The 23,253-nt window shown below is 46.8% G+C and overlaps 1 protein-coding gene across 1 annotated transcript in view; it reads left to right on the forward strand.

Moving 5' to 3' along the window:
• The first annotated feature begins 5,825 nt into the window (after positions 1-5,825).
• Positions 5,826-23,253, forward strand: part of PDK3 (pyruvate dehydrogenase kinase 3) — an 80,275-nt gene continuing 62,847 nt past the window's right edge. The window contains exon 1 of the mRNA XM_074994484.1: positions 5,826-6,088. Coding sequence (XP_074850585.1) covers positions 5,983-6,088 — 106 coding nt within the window. The 5' untranslated portion in view covers positions 5,826-5,982. The remainder of the gene's footprint in view (positions 6,089-23,253) is intronic.

Below are 23,253 nucleotides of genomic sequence, written 5' to 3' on the forward strand. Positions count from 1 at the left end.
ACAACCTGCAAGGAAAGCACATTGGAGAGCACCAATGAGGGGTAAGCAGGGTGTGCGTGGCCCTGCCCTGCCCTCCCCCACCCTGCCCTCCCCTCCCCTGCCCTGCGCTGCCCTGCCCTGCCCTCCTCTGCCCGGGCCCCTCTCCCCTGCCCTGCCCTTCCCCCGTGGGTCCTCTTACCTCCATGAGGACAGCCCCGACGGTGGCCTTGCCGACACCAAACTGCTGTCCCACGGATCGGTAGCTATCTGGAGTGGCCAGCTTCCAGACAGCGATGCAGACCCGTTTCTCCACAGGGAGGGCACGCCACATGGCAGTGTCCTGGTGCCTGAGTGCGGGGGTGAGCCACTGGCACAGCTCCATAAATGTCTGCCGGCTCATCCTGAAGTTCCTGAGCCAGCGGTCGTCGTCCCACTCCTCAAGCACCAGCCGCTCCCACCAGTCGGTGCTGGTGGGGTAGCTCCACAGGCGGCGGCGTGTGAGGCGGGGGTGGGGCGGGGTGCTGCAAGGTTGGGGGTTGAGCCCTGCTGCCCTGGGGGCAGCTCCTCCTCCGGTGTAGCAAGGAGGTGCTCAGCTGCCTCCCGCATGGCATGGATCAGGGCGAGCCCTGCTCCTGCCGGGAGGGCTGGGTGGACCTCTGGCTGCTGCTGCTGCTGGGGGTCCATGACTGCGTCGCCCGGGGTCTGTGTGCCTATGGCTTCTCAGACCGCGTGCTGTGCAGGCTGAGTGTGTCTGGGAGGGGCCCTTTAAGGGAGCGGCTAGCTGTTGCCCCGGAAGCACTAGTCCACCCTGTGACCCTGTCTGCAGCTGTTCCTGGCACCCTTATTTCGATGTGTGCTACTTTGGTGTGTAGACGTTCCCTCGCAGCGCCTATTTCGATGTGGTGCTGCGCAACGTCGAAGTTGAACGTCGACGTTGCCGGCCCTGGAGGACGTGTAGACGTTATTCATCGAAATAGGCTATTTCAATGTCTCCAAATCAAAATAAGCTACTTCGATGTAGGCTTCACGTGTAGACGTAGCTTGGCAGTGCAGGGACACCACATGGCAGGGCTGCTGCGTGCACGCTGCCAGCTTCCTGCTACAGGGTTTCTGGGTCCCTGCAGCTTTAAGAGCCGCTGAGTGCAGAGACCATAGAGCCCCGCAGGGGCTGGACAGAGTGTCTCAACCCCTCAGCTGATTGCCGCCATGGAGGACTCTGCTGTTTCGAAGTAGCGGTACACGGATCGTCTACACACACCCTACTTCGACGTTCAATGTCAAAGTAGGGCGCTTTTCCCATCTTCTGATGGGAATAGCGATTTCGTCGTCTGGCCGCTTAATGTTGATTTCAACATCAAAATAGCACCCGGCGCGTGTAGATGCGACGGGTGCTATTTCGACGTTGTGCCGGCTACTTTGAAGTAGCCAGCTAGTGTAGACGTAGCCTTATTCTGACATCTTGCCATCCCTATATGGATTGCCATTCAGGATGCTTAGGCTATGTCAAGATTGAAGAGTTTTGTCTGCAAAAGACACACAAATTGCACAGTAACAGAGAGGAAGCCATGCTAGTCTATACACTATCAAAACAAAAAGCAGTCAAGTAGCACTTTAAAGACTAGCAAAAAGGTTGCACAGTGTATTTGCATATCACCTGCTGACAATTCTGTCAGGAGAGGCTTTCCTGACATTTGGCCTGTCCACACAGGGGCAACTGTCAGGAACCTCCACTTTACCAACACATTCCTTCTTCCTTACGGAGGATGACTGGGATGTCAGCAGAAGGCTCCCAGAGTGGCAGACCTCTGGACTCTCAACAGAAGCCTGCAATCTAGACATAGCCTTAATGACATCCATCCATTTCCCTCGCCTTTTTGTCTTCCTCAGCCTCACAATCCAAGTAGCTCCCAAAATTGCTTTCAAATATGAAAATTCAAATATACCCTGGAGAGGGGAGACATAAATATCTCTTGGATATTAAAATTATTTCATTATTGAGGAAATCAGCTAGAAGTGACAAAGGCCAGAAAAAATATGAACAATTCTGAAATCTGCACAGAAATAACACAAAAGGCGAAGTGGTGAAATGGTTAAAGACACAAACTACCTTTGAAACAAATATTTCTTACAAAATTATTGTAGGCACACTAAGATTTGGGGTGAAAATTTGACTGAAGTCAATGGAAGCTTTGGAATGTGGCTTTTCAGAAAGAAAAAGTAAAGAAACTTCTAAAAATATTTGGCTAGCCTAAGGTATTGTGGCACAGGCAGGTTGATTTGGATGATGTGACACTACCAAGACAGCTGGGTTCCATCTCAGGTCTGTCATTGATGTGCTTTGTGACCACAGGCAAATTATCTTCCTTTCTCTTCTCATGCTCTGCCTGTCTTACCTGTTTAGATGAAGAGTCCTTGCAATTTGCAACTGGAATTTTTTCTTAGAAGGTGTTTATACAGTGCCTAACACAAAGGGACACTGGTCACAGTGGACTCCTGTGACATAATAACATAGATAATGCTTCCTTTGTGTCAGCACACACTGACAATAGTCCTTTGATAGGAGGGCTCTAAAAGAGGGTGTTAGACTAGAAATGGAGCAGTCTTCTCCCTTATCATCATCATCAACACCCACGAGCTCAGCGCCTGTTGGTGTCTGATGCCTCCCTCACTGTTTGCTTTCATCTTTCCCATCCAGTGCAGAGTGGCTTAGTTTCTAGTTTTTAAGTTTCTTAGTTTTTAGACTAACCCCACACCAGTCTACTATATTAGCTACCCATTCTCTGTGGGGGTCTGACTCTCCTATTTGAGCCATCCATTATGCTGAATACCAGGGTTTTGACTTTGTGCTAGTCGTTCATTCTGCAGGTATGCCCGAATAGCCGTGTCTTCTCCCTGCACATCAATACATTATGATTTTTTGTGAAAGAACAGGCTGCATCTTAAATTCCAGGTATAGGCTCCAACATTTCATTTAATAGGTCAGTATACTGGTGTGTCCAACCTCCTCTCTCTCTACAACATCAGATGACCCAAATCCTTTCTCTCTTTTTTGTATTACATCAGGCTGTTCCCTTTCTTCCCCATAACATCATCTCAAGATTTCTGGTCCTTTGCTTCTGGCCCTCTAATTTATGCTTACTTTGATAATAAAGTCCTCAGATACCACTCTTATCAGTGCAGTTGCTGTTAATAGTGTCACTCTGGACTCAGTGACCTGCCAGTACTCAAAAGCCTTTTCGATTAGTGTGACTGACTAATAAAAACAGAAATATTTGTCACTTTTTGGTTCTTGAGAATCCTAATCTTTTGTGCATGTGGTGAGATTGCTTTACCATGGACACATGTCAGAGCTGTATGTGGACTTCTCTCTGTCCCTCAAAGCAGATTTTGCTGTAGTGTAGTCTTTCAGGTGGATATTACTGTATGTTTAAGTGTGGAGATGGGCAGTATAACTAGGTGAGGTAGGCCGTGATTTCATTAGGAAAAACATTATTGAAGCCAAGTTATAGTCCTAGTGAAGCAGTTATAGTTTTTATCTATCTAAGCTGGTCAAGGCAACAAACCAAGGGGTGTGTGTGAAAGTTTTCTTTGAACAGCTAATATAAGTCAAAAACTACAACTTGTCTTATCCATATTAGAATTCTAACAAGGGTTACCCATGGATCACTGGAGATAGGAAGAACAGGTTAGAGAGACATCAATCAGGATGGTCTAGATCAGGTATGTGCAAAGTGGGGGCGTGACTCCCAGAGGGAGTGCGATGTTTTGTAAGGGGGGGCATGCAGCATGATCAACTCCTATCCCCCATGGCTTCTGCTGCCTCCCCAGCCCTCTGCTTCCTCCCAAGTGGCCTCCATCGCTGCCTTTGCCAAGGGAACACCCCACCCCCCTCGCTGGGCAATCAGAACGTGCAGAGGCCCTGAGTCAAGCAGTGGGGCCAAGCTGGCAAGTTCCCAGCTTGGAAAGATGGTCATATTGGTCCCCACAGACCATGCATGCTGGCCCCTGGGAATCCCTTGGCATACCAGTGAGGAGTTTTTTCTTTTATTTTCTTTTAAAATGAACACTTTATTAACAGATAGAAAGCTACAACATGGTAACTGCTCAGAAACAGATCTGATGGTATGATGTCCTTGGATCCTGCCCCAGTGGAGAAGGGAAGTCAGTTTCCATTAGCCCTTTCAGTCACTGGCCTCTTGGCTGAGACTACCAATAAGCTGATCAGATCTGACAGTGGTATGGGTTTTGTTTTGTGCTTGTTTGTTTTAAGTGGAAGTCACATTTTTCCAAGCTACTTTAATTCTTTGGCTCTAATAGCCTAGCCAGGGGTCCTGTCAATTCTTTCTCGTTAGAAATGCAATCTTCCTGGCCATCTCTGCAGTATAGATCCACTGGCACATCTCGTAGGTCTCCTGCTGCCTCTTGGGTTTCTCATGTTACTGGCTCCATTTCACATCCTCCTGCTGCTCCCCACTACCCTGTTCCCGAACATCCCACCCACTTCCTAAGCGCTACCCCCCGCATCCCTTCCTGTGGTCCTCCCATAGGTTGGGGGGCCCACAGCTAATTGCAGGGTCAAACAGTGGGGCCTGACGTAAAGTTTCCTCACCCCTGGTCTAGATGGTACTTGGTCTTCTTGTGAGGGCAGGGGACTGGGCTCGATGACCCCTTGAAGTCCCTTCCAGTTCTAGTGTTCCGTGATTCTATGATTAATATGGGTTAAAATACACCATTAATTGCAGATCACAAGACCCTTACAGTCTCTGTCTTTTGCACGGCAAAGGAGGTTCATTTTACATTGAGATGCTTAACTCCAGAATCAAGATCAATCTAGATGAAACATAGTTTTTACCTGGATGTAGCTAGTTGAGGTCAACCCACACTGCCACCTGGTGTTGACCACAACTCTCTATATCAAGGTAAAGCTAATAGTGCTTTGTCAGAACTGGTATTTCATACAATTAACCACTTCTCTGAAAAAAACACATTTTTTTTGCAGTGAATATGTCTCCTATTTCCCCATGTGGGGATGAACAGTGTGGCAGAGGCTGTTTTCTTCTGTGGTGGGGAAGGAGAGAACAAGAATTTTGTTGTTTTTTCATGTATTTTCCCCTGGTGTGGGTGTGGGTGTGAGTGTGACTGCCGGGCCTACGATGACAGTGTTTTCCCTTATGTGGGTTCTCATTTAGTGGTTCCCTGGGTGTGGAAATGAGTGTGGTTGCTGGGCCTATTGTAACCGTGTGTGCCTTTATGTGGGAGGGAGAGGCAAGGGGACATGTGAGTCTATATCCTTGTGGCAGGAAGGATACCAAGGGCATTGCTGTGTGTGTGTGAGACAGTCTCTCCACCTGTGCCACAAGGGGGACGCTGTTGCTGTGTGTGTTAGTCTCGGTGCCAGCAGGGCTACGCGGACAGTGCTGCTGTGCGTGTGCGTGTGCGTGTGCGTGTCAATCTCTCCCCTCGTGCCAGGAGGGACGACATGAAGGGTGTCCGCAGGGGGAAGGAGATGTCTGCGCGTGTCACTGACCCCAGGAGGGTCACGTGGAAGGTGTTGCTCTCATATGTGCGCGACAGACCGTCTCGGAATGTGCGTGTGCGTGTGCGCGCGACAGTCTCTCCCCTTGTGCCAGGCAGCACGAGGGACAGGCAGGCTGCCTGTGCGCGCGACGCTCCCTCCCGCTGCGTCAGGCCGGCGGTCCCGGCCGCAGCCCTCCCCTGTCAACCTCCCCGCGCTCCCCTCCCCGCCCCTGGCCGGAGCCAGGCGGCCGGGCCGGCTGGCGCATGCGCGCGGGGAGTGGCGGCGGCGGTGCCCGTGCCCGTGCCCGGCGCTGGCCGGCTGCCGGGCTATGCGCGCGCGTGCCCGCGCGCGTCAGGTGCCGTCGCTCCCTCGCTGCCCTGAGCCGGCGGGGCGGGCGGTGCCGGCCTCGCTGTTGCCCGGCATGACGCGGGGCGGCCGCGCTGCTGGCCCCGCTCGTCACTAGCCCGGCCGAGGCGCGGCGCATCATGCGGCTGTGCGGGGCGCTGCTGAAGAGCCCCATCCCCAGGCAGCTCGAGCACTACTCGCGCTTCTCCCCCTCGCCGCTCTCCATCAAGCAGTTCCTCGACTTCGGTGAGTGGCGGTGCCCGGGCACAGCCCCCCCCCTTCCGCCGGCCGTGTGCGTGGGGTGCGGGCGCCGAGCGGGGCGATGCCCAGGGGGCCGGGGCTCTCTCCTGGGCGGGGCTCTCTGCCTCGGAGGGGCCGCCGCCGCCGCGGGAGGCCGAGCGGGCTCCCTCTGCGCCGGGTTCCTGCCTCCCCCCGTAGCCACGGCGGCTTCATGCGCTGGTTTCTGGCTGCGCCCGTGTCCCTGCCTGCCCAGACGTCCGCAGGTCCCGGCTCGTGCTCTGGGCGAAGCGCTCAGGGGCCTGGCTCGGGCAGGATTGTTGCTGGTATTACGACCGAGGGACCTTGAGAGCTGGAAGGGCCACGATGAGCCACTGACGTTGAGCGTGCAGGAGGGAGAGAGGCGGCTTTTTCTGTCGCTGTGAACTGTCTTCGCAGCCGTGGCCGAGAGTTAGCCGGGCTAGCTCAGGTGCGAGCCCTCCAGCTCACTGTGAGGCGCACAGAGTGGCTGCATTTGCAGAATGGTGGCAGAGAGGTAGCTGTGTTAGTCTGTGTTCTAACAGAACAAACCAGCAGTGCTGTAGCACTTTAAAGACTAACAAACTAATTTAATAGCTTTTGTGGGACACTATCTGAAGAAGTGGGGCTGGGCCATGAAAACTCATCACCTAATAGATTATGTTGTCGGTCTTTAAACTGCAACTGGACTGCAGTTTTGTTTCGCATTTGCAGAGTGCTCCATCCTCACTGTATTACTTGGTCATCTCTGAGCACTTGTCACCTTTCCCGTGTGTGAACTCTGAAGTGTCTGTGGAGGAACAGGTCAGCAACATGTGTGACCCTGGGTTACAGGACCTGATACCTTAATGAGCAGGCTGTATTGTAGGCCACTGTTAGGTTAGTGAAAACAGTGCCTGTTTTCAAATTTCTTTAGAAACCATTTTCAGTGAATATGTTCAGTGCAAGTACTTGGTCACATGTACTGTGGCCTCAGGGAAAGCTCTCTTGCTCAGGGCTCAAAATTCTCTCCATGTCAGATGATAAGCACTGTTAGGGCCAAGAACTCCAGTGTCTTAAAGCACACTGAGAGAAGTTATATGGATAGCTTGATGCTTGATGTGGATCCTTACTAGGCTTTTGGAGGCTAGCAACTTTTGCAGTGCACCATATCTTTGGTAGCATACTGTCACTGAAGATCCTTGTAAAGAACTGGACAAGCCAAAGACAAGCACAGGGGCCAAGGCTTTTCAGGAATTCTGGAGATACGTTGTCAGAACTCACTGCTGTTCCACAGTTCATGCTAGTGAACACCTGCCAAGTCGACTGCTGATCATTTGGCATTTGACCTCTATACTTTCCTCCCTGACAACAAGAGTAAGGTAAGTTGATGGGAGTGTTTCTCCTGTTGACCCCAACCCTGCTGCGTAAACCCCACATTATGCAAGTAGTGCAGAGGTGGGCAATAATTTTTGTTGGGGGCTGCTACAAGATTTTGGTAAGTTGTCAAGGGCTACACTTTTCTATGGATGTGTGTCTGGGGTGGAGGCTGGATGCAGAAGGGAGTGCAGAGTATGAGACTGGCATGCAGGAGAGAAGGTGGGGTCTGAGAGGGAGTTTGAGGGAGGGGGAGGGCTGTGACTTGGGTAGACTATTGGGGTGCAGGGGAGGATTTTGGCATGGGGAGAGGTGTAGAAAGGGGTGCAGAGTCTGGGAGGAAGCTGGGGTGCTGGAGGGGATGGAGTGCCAGAGTTAGGTTCTGAATGGGAGGGCACTTACCTCAGTAGCTCCTGCCTAGCAGCACTCTCAGGCAGTCTTCCCTGCCTGCCAGCAGCCTCAGACCTCTCAAAACAACTGGCTATTCCACCTGGCTCTCTGGGCTGTGGGGAGAGGGGGAGGCTTTGGGTGGAGGTCTGCCACCTGCAAAATCTCTGATCTCCTGTTGGCTGGAAATCGGACAATGGGTGCTCAGAAATTGTGCTGCACAGCCTCCTGCCTCCAGAAAAATGTCTCAGCTCCCATTGTTCCCAGCGGGAGGCCCCTCTACATTCGCTGTAGTACCTAGAGAGACAGGGAGTAGCTAGCTGCTTTGAGCATCACTGCTTTGTGCTTCAGGGCAGGGCTGCAGGCCAGGTTAAAAGGTGTGGCAGGCCGGATCCACCCTGTCATAGCTGGAGTTCGTAACTTAGCTTGACTTCCTGCAGTAGTGTAGACATAAGTTTAGATAACTTTCACTCCTTTGGCTCTTGTATTTTCCAGGTAACTGTGGTCTTTCAGTCATCTTTTAGGTTTGATTTCTAATATGAAAGGTAAGGAAAGTCTGAGGGGGAAAAGAACATTTTAGGCCTTCTTCACACATAGTAAATATGTAAAATAAAGCGCAAAGCCATTTTTTCTTTTGAATTATTTTCTTTAAAGTAGACCCTGCTGTATCTCTGTTAGCTGAAATTCCCAGTAACAGAAATATTCATTATTTGAAGGGAAACTGTCAGGTACCCTAATAACTCCAGAATTGGGTTTGTGTAAATGGGGTTGGGAATAAAATGAAATAATGTAAAATACAAAATGTCTTGTTGAGACTTAAACATTTCTATGTTCTGTGTTTGCAATCCAAACAGTAAAGTATTACTTTGATACAATGGTTCTTTAGCTGCTTCTTTTTACACTTTTCTTGGATTTCCCTCTGCAGGCAACCCAGAAAGTCAAACCGACAACTCTGTTTTCATTGCTAGGTTGTGTGAGCAAAAAAAATGAGACAAAGTGGGTGAAATAATGTCTTTAATTGGACAAGTTTCTGTTGATGTGAGAGAGGGAGGTTTTAGATCTTACTAAGAGCTTTTCTTCAGGTTTGGAAGCTAACTCAGGCTATGTCTACACTACCAATTACTTCAGTATAATTTGTCACTCAAGTTGAATAATCCACATCCTGACTGACATAAGCACCAGTGTGGACAGCATTGTGATGGTCGGAGCACTTCCCTCACCACCATAGCTAGCATGTCTTCTGGAGGCAAGAGTGTTAAGCTGAAGGGACAACTGTTTTCCAACAGCTTAGTCCATGTCTATACTAGCTGTCTTACAGCATCACAGTTGTACTGATGGGTGCTGTGGTGTAAACTCAGTGTCACTGCAGAATGCAAAGTGACCTGAAGCAGAGTTCTGTGTAAGACTGAAAAACTTATCTTTCCCACCAGCAGTAGCTGGTCCTCAGGAGGTATTATCTCTCTCCCCCGGTCTCTCAAACATAAGGTGAAACAGCTTGTTCAGTATAAGTAATTCACCTCGAATGGTTCTTTGAAATGTGTGGTGAGTGGGGTACAGATTATAGTAAGCCATAAATGCGCTTTCTGTTCAGTCAATTAAATTTAGTGTCTAGCAAAATTATGAATTTAAGATCCTAAATTTGTCTTTTGAAAGTGTTGAAAGCAGATTTTCTTTGAGTATAAAGACTGAAGTCAGATGTTTACCTGATGTCAGAAGTGTTTACCTACTGTTTTTTTAATCTTTTAACTTTTTCCTGCAAGAGCTCATTTGTATCTCGCCTACCTTGTCTCTCTCATATCCTGAGACCAACAGGGCTACAACAACATGACATGGAAAAATAATGAAAATTAGATTTGGAAAGTACTACCCTTTTGTATATACAACATTAACAACCTGCACCCCACCATCAGTCTCAGCCTTGACCATTCCACACAAGAGATCCATTTCGTGGACACCACAGCACAAATCACCGATCACCAAATCAATACCACTCTTTACCAGAAACCCACTGACTGCTACACTTACCTACCTGCCTTCAGCTTCCATCCAGGACACATCACACGATCCATCGTTTATAGTTAAGCCTTTAGATAAAACTGCATGTGCTCTATTCCTACTGAGAGACCAAAAACTTCAAGATCTTCACCAGGCATTCATAAAATATAGTTACCCACCCAGGGAAGTGAAAAAAAACAGATTGACAGGGCCAGACAAATACACAGAAAACAGCTACATCTAGATAGGCATAAGAAGCTCAATAACAGAACATCACTTGTCATCACCGATAGCCCCCAATTCAAACCTCTCCAGCACGTTATCAATAATCTATACTGGAACATGATGCTGCGTTCTTGGAACTCTGGGTGAGAGACCTGTCCCTTTTCTACAGACAAGCTACCTAACCTCAGGAAATTTTCACTAGTAACGACAGGCCGTGCCACAGAAATATTAATCCTGGAACTTTCCCCTGTAAGAAACCCCATTGCCAACTCGGTCCACATATTTACTCTGGAGACGCTATCACTGGACCAAACCACACCAGTTACATGATCAGGAGCTAATATTCCTGTACTTCACGAATGTTATATATGTCATCATGTGCCAGCAATGCTCTTCTGCTATGTATATTGAACAAACTGGGCAATCACTTTGCTAAAGAATGAGTGAACACAAAACAGACATTAGGCATCTGGATGCGCACAGACCTGTCGGAGAGCATTTCAGTGGAGTAGGCCATAGCATTCATGACCTGAAGACCTGAATCCTAAAACAGAGACTTTAACACCAGATTACAAAGGGAGACAACACAGATAACAATTACCTTATGCATTACAAGGACAGTAATGGAGAGATAGCCGTGCTAGTTTATATACTATCAAAACAAAAAAGCAGTCCAGTAGCACTTTAAAGACTAACAAAATAATTTATTAGGTGATGAGCTTTCGTGGGACAGACCCACTTCTTCAGATCATAGTCGTACCAGAACAGACTCAATATTTAAGGCACAGAAAACCAAAAATAGTAATCAAAGTTGACAAATGTAGAGAGTTAATTCTTTGTCTTTGAGACAAAGAATTATTGGGCACAAGACAGACATAAAAAACACTCCCAATCCACAACCCGGTCAGCCACCAATTTAATGGAGTGGGCCATTCTGTTAATGACCTGAAAGTTTGCGTCTTACTGAAGAGGAATTTTCACAACAATTTCAAAAGAGAGGCTGCTGAACTCTTTCATATTCAAATTTGACACATTAACACATGGTTTGAGCCAGGATGGGAATTTTTTAGGTCATTATAGGGGCCTGTTTGCATACTTGGCTTAATCTAATACTTGACTTCCCCCTCCCACTTCTGCCCCTCCGCTCTGTGATTTACTCACCTTGATAATATTTTTCTGATTTGTCAACCTTGATTACTATTTTTGGTGTTCTCTGCCTTAAATATTGAGTCTGTTCTGGTACGGCTATGATCTGAAGAAGTGGGTCTGTCCCATGAAAGCTCATCACCTAGTAAATTATTTCGTTAATCTTTAAAGTGCTACTGGACTGCTTTTTTTTTTTTTTTTTTTTTTTACTATTACAAGGACAGTTTCCCCATATTTGATATTGATGGCGATCTCAGGCAACTCACTTAACTTTCAATAAGTCATTTTCTTCCCCCCTTTCCTTCTTTTGTTTCCCCCTCCTTCTGTCCTTTTTAGCTGATTCCTCAGTTTTCTTTTAATTTTTCCTATCTTTCTGTTAAATTCTCGTTGTGTCAATTTACATTTATCTAAATTTCCAGATCTGAAGAACTGGGTCTGTCCCACAGAAGCTCATCACCTAATAAATTTTGTTTGTCTTTAAAGTGCTACAGGACTGTTTTTTTGTTTTATTAACTTTTTTGGTTAAAATAACAGGTTTTTTCACCTTGATGCTGTCCTGTGTCCCTCTGTGAATTTTCCAAGTATTATATTTAACACTTTTGTTATTTAAAGGTTCTTCTTTGAGTGCTTGTTTTTTCCCTGTTCTACACTACAAGCTCATGTTGCTATAAATATGGTGGTCAGGATTTTCCTCCACCCTGATTAATGCAGTTATAATAACAAACTTCCAGTGTAGCTAGATCTGTGTGATGGGAACTCTTCTGTTGTCATTGTTACTGCCTCTCGGGGAGGGGAAGTATTTACGCCAAAGCTGATGAGAGAAGCTCTTGTTGGTTCACTAATTGTCTCTGAGGCTTTGTCTACATCGGGTGTGCAAAGTGTGTGTGTTTGGAGGGGCATGGATTTTCATAAAAGAGGGGCTCAGCATAATTGACCTCCCCCTCTCTCCCTGGGCCTCCGCTGCTTCTCCAGTGGCCATGGAGGCACAGACTGCTCCATATAAAAGTTGTAGTGGCTGAAGGAATTAATCACTTTCAAAGTGCTACTGGAAAGAGAATTTCAGAGCTAAAAGCCCCTGGAATACCACAGTGCCACCAGCTGGATTCAAGAGGCATGAACGAGAAAAGTGCAGTGAATACTAGTCTGTACAGTGCCTCTTACTACAGGTTTAACCCCTCCCGTCCGGCACCCTTGGGATCTGGACCACAGGAATTCAATATTGTCTAGTATGTTACCAACAGTTGCACTGCTTTCTGGGCTCTTACAAGACATTTGGGGTAAATAACAGCATACTCTTACACTGAACACAGAGCCAGGACTGGAGGCTTTATGGGACCACAGGAAACTTGGCCACGCCAATGGTAAGTGGTCATTTGGCTAACTAAAATCATGCTGGATTATGGACTTTTGCTGGATGAGAGTGTTCCGGATTAGAGAGGTTCAGCCTGTACAGAGAAAGAAGGCAGCCCTTAATATGACAAGTCTTACAATTTTTCCAAAAAAAAAAAAAGGTAAAAATTCTACTGCCATCTCATCATATGTTCTGGCTGTGGGAGAACTCAGAGTGAATCCCAAGATACGCAGGGATCAGCTCTATTGTCTCACAACACTGCACTGTAGGATATATACCCACAGTGCATTGTTCACACTATAGATCTGGGGTCAGCAACCTTTCTGAAGTGGACTGCTGCCATTTGACCTTTTGCTCTCTGTGCATCGCCTGAGTGCTGGTGATACTTTTTAAAGTTACTAACTGTTCTACTTACAACAGCTTCATTAGTAAATACATTAAGCAGCAGACCTTTACTGTTCAGGTGGTGTTGGTAGCATTAGCTGATCTTTTGTTAATCCACAGGTGGCATGGCTTTGAGCAAGCTCCCTGCTGCATGGGCGAGGGTGTGGGGCTGAGTTCCTGTTTCCTGTGCCAATGAAAATTGGCTCATGTGCTACTCTTACCACCCATGCCAGGGATTGCTGACCCTGCTATGGATGCTGCTACCCCCAGAGTGGACATGACCTGTAAACAGTGGGAGCAAGTGTGGACACTTACGGGAGATACTGGTTTAATCAACTTTTGGGTTTTGATATAAGTGAAGCTGACAATACTTCGTAGTTTAGAAATACACTTTATATAGACCAGTGACAGAGAGGTAGCTGTGTTAGTCTGCATTCTAACAAAACAAAAGAGCAGTCATGTAGCACTTTAAAGACTAACAAAATGATTTATTAGATGATGAGCTTTCGTGGGACAGAGAACAAGAAGTCCTGTGGCACTTTGTAGACTAACAGATATTTTGGAGCATAAGCTTTTGTGGGCAAAGACCCACTTTATCAGATGCATGGGGGGGTTTCAGAAGGGTATTTAAAGAGTGGGGTCCCAGAAAAACCATGAGTCAATTATGTGTTCATTTGTGGTGTGTATGAACCCAGTATACTGGAGATCAGAATAATTTAGCCAGGAGTATCCATTTGTGCTTTTCATGCCCTTGACCCTGCCCTCTTCACTAAATGAGGGCATAAAAGGGGCTGAGTGACCAACCAATCCTCAGTTTCTTCTTGTGTCTGGTGGTGCCAGCTAGCTAGATCTTGCACTTGTGCTCCTTCTTTTTATTCAAGTAATTTTTTATTGTAAGTAGCTCTGCACCATGCTATTAACTATTATTATTCAAGATGATACAGTGTTCTCTCACTCTTCAGTGATATATTAAGGCATTCCTCTAGCATTGAAATCTCTGCTCACCCATCATGGGTCCTCACTGTAGTACCTGCTTGGATGGGTCCTTCATTTAAACCATTAGCTTCATGTTTGTTAATTCTCCAGACTCTGAACTCCTGCTTTTCTCATGCATCTGATGAAGCAGGTCTTTGCCCACAAAAGCTTATTCTCCAAAGTATCTGTTAGCCTCTAAGGTGCCACAGGGCTACTTGTTGTTTTTGCTTTCTGTGTGACATTGATTTTGTACGCAGACTAGATGAATTACAGATCTTTGTGACTGGAACACCATAGAGTTTTGCACTGAGACAGCTTTACACTCAATCCATACCCTAAATTCCTCCAGAATAGTTTTGTTTTTCATTGAAATCAGTGCATGCCCTGACATGTTTTTTCTTTAATTGGAATTAATTCAAAGAGGGGCTGCTTTATTTCTTCTTCAGGCCCGAACTATTTTTTTTGGATGGCTTGTACAGTAACTTACTAAATTGTAACTACAATTATGGCAATTTTAGAGTTCAGTCAAGAAAAGTAGCTTGTTATCAAAAACCCATAATTAAGTCCTTTTGTGCTATTAGATTAGCAATTGAACTGGCTTGGCCAGTTATCCCAAACAAAGGAAACATTAGGGCAGAGGTCAGTAACTTTTGGCATGTGGCCCATTAAGGTAGTCCTCTGGTGTGCTGGAAGCAATGCAAGCTGCAGGAATGTGCTGTACGCCACTTCCAACAGATTCCATGGGTTGGGAATGGCAAACCCTGGCCACCAGGGGCTGTGGGGGACCACGCCTATGGGTAGCCAATGTAAACAAAAGTTCTTGTGGCCTGCCAGCAGATTAACTAATGGTCTGTATCCCAAAGGTTGCTGACCCATTTATTAGGGCATGGGTGAGCAAAGAAGCCGGGGGGAGGGTGTGAAATTTTGCAAGTGGGGGACAACATGATTGGCTGCTAGGTCTCAGGCTTCTCCATCTCATTAAAATTGTTGAAATATATTACTGTTTTTATGTGTGTGTAATCACATTTATATATCGGTTCATAAAGTTCGTACATTCTACATAATTTTCTTACATAAGCCAAACTGTTTTTTTTCTTCATATGAACATAACTGAAGTTTCCATTTTTTGGATTACATCAGGCAGGTTGGAGTGGGCGGCCCTGCTAATTTCAGGGCTGAAAAGTGGGGCCTGATGTAAAAAGTTCGTTCATGCCTGCGTTAGGGTATAGTTCAGCATTACTACATTTTGAGATGGATTCTGCAGCTATGAGATGAAATTTAAATTCAGTTGTGTTTAAATTTATATGTAATATGGTTAACTAACTAAAATATTTAAGTTTCAGAGGGGTAGCCGAATTAGTTTGTATCTTCAATAACAGCAAGAAGTCCTGTAGCACCTTATAGACTAACAGATAGTTTGGAGCATAAGCTTTCATGGGCAAAATCTTGCTTCGTCATATGCATGAGTGGGGGGGTTCCAGAGAAGGGTCTAAATATATAGGCTCGTGAAAATATTTAACTTTTCATTTAAAAAGTACACTCATCCCTAACTGTACAAGTACAATTAGTTCCCAAAGTTCTCCTTGTAGGCAAAAACTCATAAAGGTGGCACTAAATTCCCATTAAAATACACGTAAAAGTCTTCAATTTGTTCCAAGTGCTTTTAACTTGACATAAACCATTTGAGTTTAGGTATTTTTCTGATGTATCTGAATAGTTTGGCATCAGAAGTAGGATGTAGTGTATGTGTGTAGAGCAGGGATTCCCAACCTATGGGTTGGGACCCAAACATGGGTCCCATTAAATTTATTAAAGGTTGACAGCTGGGGAGTTTCCAGCTGCATGTGGCTGTTAAAGAAGCCATTTGCAGTTTCTTAATACTGCTGCCTCAGGCAGATAGCTATCAATAGCGAGAACTGCTGGAGATGGCAGCTATCTCTATCACTAGGGACAGCAGTTACCTTATGCCTAGGTGCTGAAACCTTAACACTTAAGTGCTGGAAGCAGGAGTGCTGGGGGAGCCACCCAGCCTAGCAGCCCCAGTGAAGAGGCTGTGCGAGGAGGAGTGTTTAAGACTGGGGTTGTTGAGGGTTTGGGGGGGTTGTCTGACTGGGGGAAGTTTGGGGCTGCTGCGGAGGTGTAAAGCTGGGTGCAGTTTGGGGCTACTGGGGGAGTGTAAGGCTGGAGGAGGTTTGGGGCTGCTGGGTAGGTTTAAGGCTGGAGGCAGTTTGGGACCGGTGAAGCAGTTAAAACCTGGTCAAGGGTGAGGACAGTGGGGTTGGAGGGCCTAATACAGTAAACCCTGGAGTTACGCAGGTGTTGTTCCTGCAACCCCTGCATAACTCAAATTTTCCTGCAAGGGGAGTGGAGCCAGGAACCGCCAGGGCTGGTCGGTTTCCTGGCTCCTAGAGTGGAAGTGGCTGGTTCCAGTCTCCCCATGGCTTGCAGGGCTGGCAAACTCATCATCCCATGGCTGGTTAGTTTCATGTTCCTGCCATTACAGGTGAGGGAACCAGGCTAAGAGCCTTCTCCCTCTCTTCCACCAGTTGCAGGGCTGTCAGACAGCTGCATGTCTGAGAGAAGGGAGGGAGAAGGCTCCAGGTGTGGGTCTTCCAGCCCCCAGCCAGGGACCCCACAGCTGGACCTGAGCCGGCTGCAGGTCTGCCCGCCCCCCGGCCAGGGACCCCACTCATATAAGCAGGGGAAGTTCACTTACATAGTGAATGAAGGTAGGTATATATGTTCCTCGTTTTAGCCAGTACTCATAAGTAAAGTACTCATTAAATGCGGGATGGGTGTAGAGATGAGACTTTCCCTCCTTTTAAAAATGACTATAATATTTACAAATTCAAATGTCAGCTAGCCATTGTTTACGTGGGGGTGGGGAAGAGAAGGAGGGGGAAGGGGAAGAAATGCTTCCTTCGCTTCCCTTCTACACTAGATCAGTTTTTGACCAATGATTCTTAGAGAATCATAGAAGATATCAGGGGGTTATCAAGTCCTGCACTCCACCCTCCCCTCCACTGCCCCTTTCCACCTCCCCAAAGCAGGATCAGTCCCAACTCAGTCATTCCAGCCAGGGTTCTGTCAAGCCTGGCCCTAAAATCCTCTAAGGATGGAAGGTCACCACCTCTCTAGGTAACCCATTCCACTGCTGCTTCTTCAGTTGTGACTTTGTGGGTATCTCTTAACGTATTCTTGAGCATTCCCAGTGATCTTTCACATTTTTCTAACTCAGTCTTCCTCCCAGCTGATTGTTCATAATTGTTTAAAGCTGAGTGAAATTGGCCCCTGGAAAATACCAAGTATGTCAGAAATAATTTTCCTAATAGGTTTTAAGGTGTATCCTGACTCATTTTCCACCCAAGTATTTTATTAGTCCAAGGGCCACTTGTTGGTGTTTACGTTTGAAGCACAAATCTAAGCTTATACATGCCTATATTCCATGTCCCACCATTACAATTAAGGGCACTGACTGAAATATTCAGAAAAGAATCAGGTGTGGGAAGCACCTTCCCGTTGTGTTGTGATTCAGGGGGTAAGGGCTGAGGGGTTGTGTTAAGGAAAGCTCTGACAGGAAGAAAAAACTAAGGGTTTTTCCTTCACTGTAGCAAACAAAACAACTGATCTCTTTGCTGGTAATTGGACTTTAGTTAGGGTGGAGGAAGCCCTGTTCTGTGCCCTGATCAAGACGAGATTAATGATACGGCTTCTTTCTGCAAGGCTTGATCTCATTTTCCCATATTTCTCCCTAACTGGTGACCTAAGCATTTCTTTGTAAAAAACTAAACAAACTAAATATATACTGCACCTATGACCTAATGAGCAATATTTCTTGTTCTGTGGCCTCATCCCTAATCTTAAACAGTATAATACTGATATTTTAAGAATCACCGCAAGTTTAACACAAACTATCCTCTTTTCTTATGATTTTCTTCTTTTTTGATTACTTGCTTTTAGCTTATTTCTCATGCTAATATCTAAACTCAATTTAAGCCATAGTTCATTTGGGATTAATGTGGATCTGCATCCTATAAAGTACATCTATCACGAGTCTGGTCTTCATTCTGTTTGCACGTCAGAACTGATCAAGTTTATAATCCCTTTAATCTAAATTACTGTTAAATTTTAGTTCTGTGGCTAATGCCTCTTTATCTGTCAAGACAGAATCTAATATAGAATTCCTCTGATGGATGCAATGTTTTTTGAGTTAGAATATTGACAACTATAATATTTAGAATTTCCAGGGAAGTTTGAATTCTGACAACATGAAACTTCCAGAGTTATGTCACTCAGATTGAAGTCCTCCATGAACATAAAGCCATTTTCTGCCTCTACACCCTCTAGAAAGGTAGATAAAAAGCCTTTTATCCTGTTTCCTAAGTGTGATTTGGTGGTATGTAGCAGATACCAACTAATCCCTGTTAGCCGATGGTCAGGTGAGGTACCACCTATGCCCTTATTTTCATCTGAGTCTTTAACTGCTAGGACAGACAGTCCCTTCGCAGCAGGCAGCCAGGACAGGCTGACGGGTGCCCCAGCGGTTGCACTGAGAGCTTCCCACACCTGAGTCTTTAGCTGCTAGGACGAGAAAGTCCCTGCGCAGTGGGCAGCCAAGGTGGCTGACGGGTACCCCAGAGAGTCTGCTCCATGGAGGCAGCACGACTCAGTGCTCAGCTGTCAGCACCTTCTCACCAATGACCAGGCTAATGCAGCTGAAAAGCAGCTTGGTTCTTTGTTTTGTGTTCAGCTTGCACAGTAACAGGGAGAGTCAGGTTAAAAACTTAACCAGTTACTTATTTATTGACTAAGGAGACTTAATTCTTAGGATTACAAGATATATACTTTGTTGCAAGCTTACAAGATTTATACTTTGTTACAAAGATTACAAGGTTTACACTTTGTTCTTTAGTTGCCAATAGCTAGCATATAACAATTCATAGATCTAGTATTGCATATGCACAAAGAAAACAAAAGGAAAGCAATACACTTAACAGGTCTTATTCTCACCCCTGCATTACCAACATGGCGTGGCCAGTGTTTTCACTCAGTCCCTCTGGAAGAAGCAATAATAACGGGGAACGGGCATCTCCTAGGACTTGGGGAGGCAAAGACCCTACTGACCGGCAGGTAGAGGAAATTGGAGCTCAGTTAGAGGGTCTGCCAGACTCTTACTTTATACCCATTGGGTCACGTACGCTCCTCCTTATCTCAAAAGATGCCAGTTGAATTAACTTGTCTGAGACACTAGTTCTCACAAGACTGGTTCACACCTGTGGGGTGGAGATGATTTTAGGGCATTCTTTCTTTATGGGCCGGAGATTTTTTTCTCCGTCTGGGATGTTTGTGTAGGCGAATCAACTGATGGTACTTAGCCAAGGGCAGTCCTAGGCCTGGCTGTTTATTAGCCCATTGTCTTTGCTCCGGAGCATCAAAAAGACTGTGCCTGAGATAAGCACATATGCGCTCTCGGGCATTCCAGGGCTGAGCTGCTTCTTTTAACCCTTTGGTGCTGTGAAGCACCCAGGAGAGACAAGATGGAGTAGAGAAAAGGTGGGGGGTTCTGTTTGGCTGCAATCCCTCATCATGTGCTTTATGTCGTAGGATATCGATCCAGAAATTGTCTAGATAATTTTTTTTCCAAATTGTCAGTGACCATCAAACAGGTGATGCTATTGTCTCTTCTCATTCACCTACTCAATCTTGGCAATTGGGTTATGATCCCTTATCACTGGTTTTAACATTTCAACCCTGGGAATCATCCTACCAGATTTCAAGTAATATCAGCTAGTTCAAATTTATTTATGTAAAGAAGTAAGTCTAAAAACCATAAAATGAAAACAAATGAGAATTTAGTTAATTTTAGGATTACAAGCATATCTGCCGGATGCTTTGGCTCAGGCAGTCAGAAAGATAGTGAGAGTGACTAGTCCATTGCAGCCTGTATTACCTTCAGCAAAGGGTTCAAGGATAGCTGGGAGTACAGTTTGACTGAATGGACACTGCTTCTGCAAACTTGTGTTGGAAGGCCCGCCTTTCCCCAGGGGAGTTAGGTCCTTACTAGCACTCATCCCAGAGGGGCAGCTCCTGTGGGGTGGGCTTGTTGGGTTTGGCTGTCTGCTCTGGGGCATTGACTCTCTGGGGTTGCAGTGCTGCTCAGGTTTGGCCTCAGTCCCCTGACTGGATCAATTTTGTATATATGGAATTGACTGAGCTCGTGTGGTCACAGTGTCACTCAATTTTGGCCTATCTGAGCAAAACCTGAGTGGCACTGAGACCCCAGAGATTTCAGTGCCTGGACTACACAGGTGAGACCAGCTGGCCGCATGGGATAAGAGCCACAAAAGCTGGCCACCCCATGGGCTGAGAAACCTTGCCTTAAATGGAAGCCTCCTGTGAAATACCATCTCCACATTAAGCATGTGTACAAAAACTTAAACATTCCATGGTCTGGGTTATTACCACTCAGGGTGTGCTCCAACCTGTATTCCCTGTCCACTACACTTTTTCTGCCACAAGTCAATCTGTAGAAAAGCTCGTAAGCATTTTTCAGTAGCAGTGGAGCTGCAATAGTGCTACCAATAATGAAACCATACATGGAGACAGATATAGGTGTTTCCACTAGAGTGTCATCTCAACATGCTTAGGTGACCCACTGATTTAAATAGATGTATGGGGTTTACACTTTGGTTTAAACTGGTACGGAAAGAGGCTTACAAATTTTCTTAGCATAGGCAAGATCCAACAGTCTATAAGCTGAGGCACTCCTTGTTTATCTTTTGGTGTGCAGTCTTTCTGAGGTGGGAACCCACCATGTTCATGTTCTTCCCACCTTTCATTCTTGCTCCTTCCCCACACAATAAGGCTGCCATTCCTATGCTGTGATTCATGGGATTGTTAGACATCTGCATGGTATTGGCTGGTTGACAGAGAGAGCTGCTGGTGACATTTCCAGCTTCCACATTTCAAAAGGCTGCTAAAATACAAAATGTTTTCCCACTGTTGGAAGATAGATGAGAATGGATGAGCTCGGGTCACCAGATTGAAGATGGATGAAGGGAAATTCACAGCGCTTGAAGTCTCCATTCAGTACCAGGACCTCAGTATGCAAACTGTTGATGATACCTTTGAAGATCCGTCTGATCAAAGGATATGGAGAGATGTATGGAACTTACGGTAGATAGCAGCTTGGTCCAATCTGTAAGAAGATTAAGTTTGCCCACAAAGAATTCTCCTATCATCCATGGAAGGTAGATGATCTGTGTTGGGAACTCAGTGCTCAGAAGACTCAAAAGAACATACTACAAAGGACAGGTAGATGGCAGGGTTATTTGGTGCTTTCCCAGAACCACACTAAGATTTGGATAGGGTTTTGAAGTCATCGGGAAAGTATCCATTCTTCTTCGAGTGGTCCCCGTGGGTGCTCCACAGTAGGTGTCGGGCTCGCCCCGGCGCCGCAGCTCGGAAAATCTTCAGCAGTCTCCGTCGGGTCGCGCATGCGCCGATGCGCGTCGGCTCTTCGCGCACTTACGGTCACGTGCGCAATCCGGTCCCCGCCAGTTCCTTCTCAACCGCTAACGGCTGCAGACGGAATCCTCTCCGGCTCCAACGCCTGAGACAGATAAATCTTATTTTTTCTCGTGTTAATAGTTTTCAACAGTTCATAGTTAGCAGTTCTATAGTTAGTTACTCTGTTAAAAGTTGTTAAAAGCTAAAGACTATCTTAAAACCGCAGCGGCCGCCTCCGGGCGGGCCCGCTGCTTTTGTTTGTCAGCCTTCAAAGGCCAACGGTTATTAACATCACCTAATAGACTGTTAAGTGTGCTATTAGCACCTATGGACTCAGAGTTAAGTTTTAACAATGCCATCCCCTGGCTTTAAGAAGCGTGAATCTTGCCGGGAGGCCATGCCTGCTTCGGATGGCCATAGCAGATGCATACGGTGCCTCGGGGAGATGCACGTTCCCCAGAAGTGCTCCCATTGTTCCAAGTTGACTAATAGAGCTAGAAAAGATAGAGAAATGAGGCTGAAGATGCTGCTAGTTGACAAAGCACTTCAGCCTGCCTCATCGGAGGCAACGCATGCGGAGGGCTCTTCAGGATCGCACAAGAGGAAGGCTGCCTCTTTGACCTCCTCTGCGCAGAAGAAAAGAAGAGCCTCGCCTACTCGATCCCTGCCCTTTACTGTTGGGAGCGGGACGAGTGTAACAAAGGGCCCGCTCACACTGACTTCCTCCACTGGTAAAGCCGCGGCGCATGCAACCACTCAAGGCCCTGCAGCTACTGGGGAGACAGCACCGAGAGCCGTGCGGGCACTAGTCAGTCCGGCACCGGCTACTGCGGCACCGATCGAGACTTCCCCAGAGGCACCGGGATCGACGGCACTGGCGACAACGGCACCGAGAGCAGTGGAAATCAGCATGACACTTGCTCCAGTACCAAGCTCACCGATAAGACCACCCGAGAGGGTAAAGGCTAAAACGAAGACCAGGCACTGCAGCCCCTCTCCTGAGGTAATTGCGCTGCCTCTGTCACCACGATCACCACCGGAGATTCGACGGGCAGCAACACCTTCAGCCTGCCACAGACGTCCTTCTCCTTTTCTTCGGAGTCCATCCCAGGGGTCTGCACGCTTTTCTCCATCATCTAGCAGAGATCCCTACGAGTCTTCTCACAGAGGCTCTCCTCGTACGTCGGTATCATCTCGGAGGTCTTGACATTCCAGGCACCACCCTTACATCCTTGGGTCATGATCCAGGTCTCCATCGCCGGGCCCCTGTCCCTGTTGCTACGACCGCCATCATTATGCAGGGCGTCAGCATAGGAGGTCGACGTCTCACTATGGATCCCCGTCGACCACCCCTCAACGCCACAGTGTTCTGCTTCCACCTGGGGGAACACCACGAGTTCCCCAATCAGAGGCTGAGTCTAAAGACATTGAACCCTACCTCGAAATTCCACAAAGGCAGTCACATCAATACAGCCAGGATCCAGAGGAATTGGAGGAGAGAGACCATAGTGATGCCTCCTCATCCTCGCCAGACGAGGCCATGGTCCCTGGAGACATTTCTCCCCCAGATGACCTGAAACAGTTCCAGGAGCTGTTCAAACGAGTAGCTCAATCCCAAGATATTCAAGTGGCGGAGGTGCAGGAGAAACACCACAGACTTCTTAAAAATTTCAGGCCTCCATCTTCTTCTAAAATTGCTATTCCTCTGGACGATGCAATCATGGAGGCAGCCACTAATATATGGCAGACTCCAGCATCCGCTCCTCCTACCAACAAAAGAGCGGACAAAAAGTACTTCGTCCCTGCGAAAGGTATTTAATTTCTATTT

This window comes from Carettochelys insculpta, chromosome 1, assembly GCF_033958435.1.
Source record: "Carettochelys insculpta isolate YL-2023 chromosome 1, ASM3395843v1, whole genome shotgun sequence".
NCBI classification, from domain to species: Eukaryota; Metazoa; Chordata; order Testudines; family Carettochelyidae; genus Carettochelys; species Carettochelys insculpta.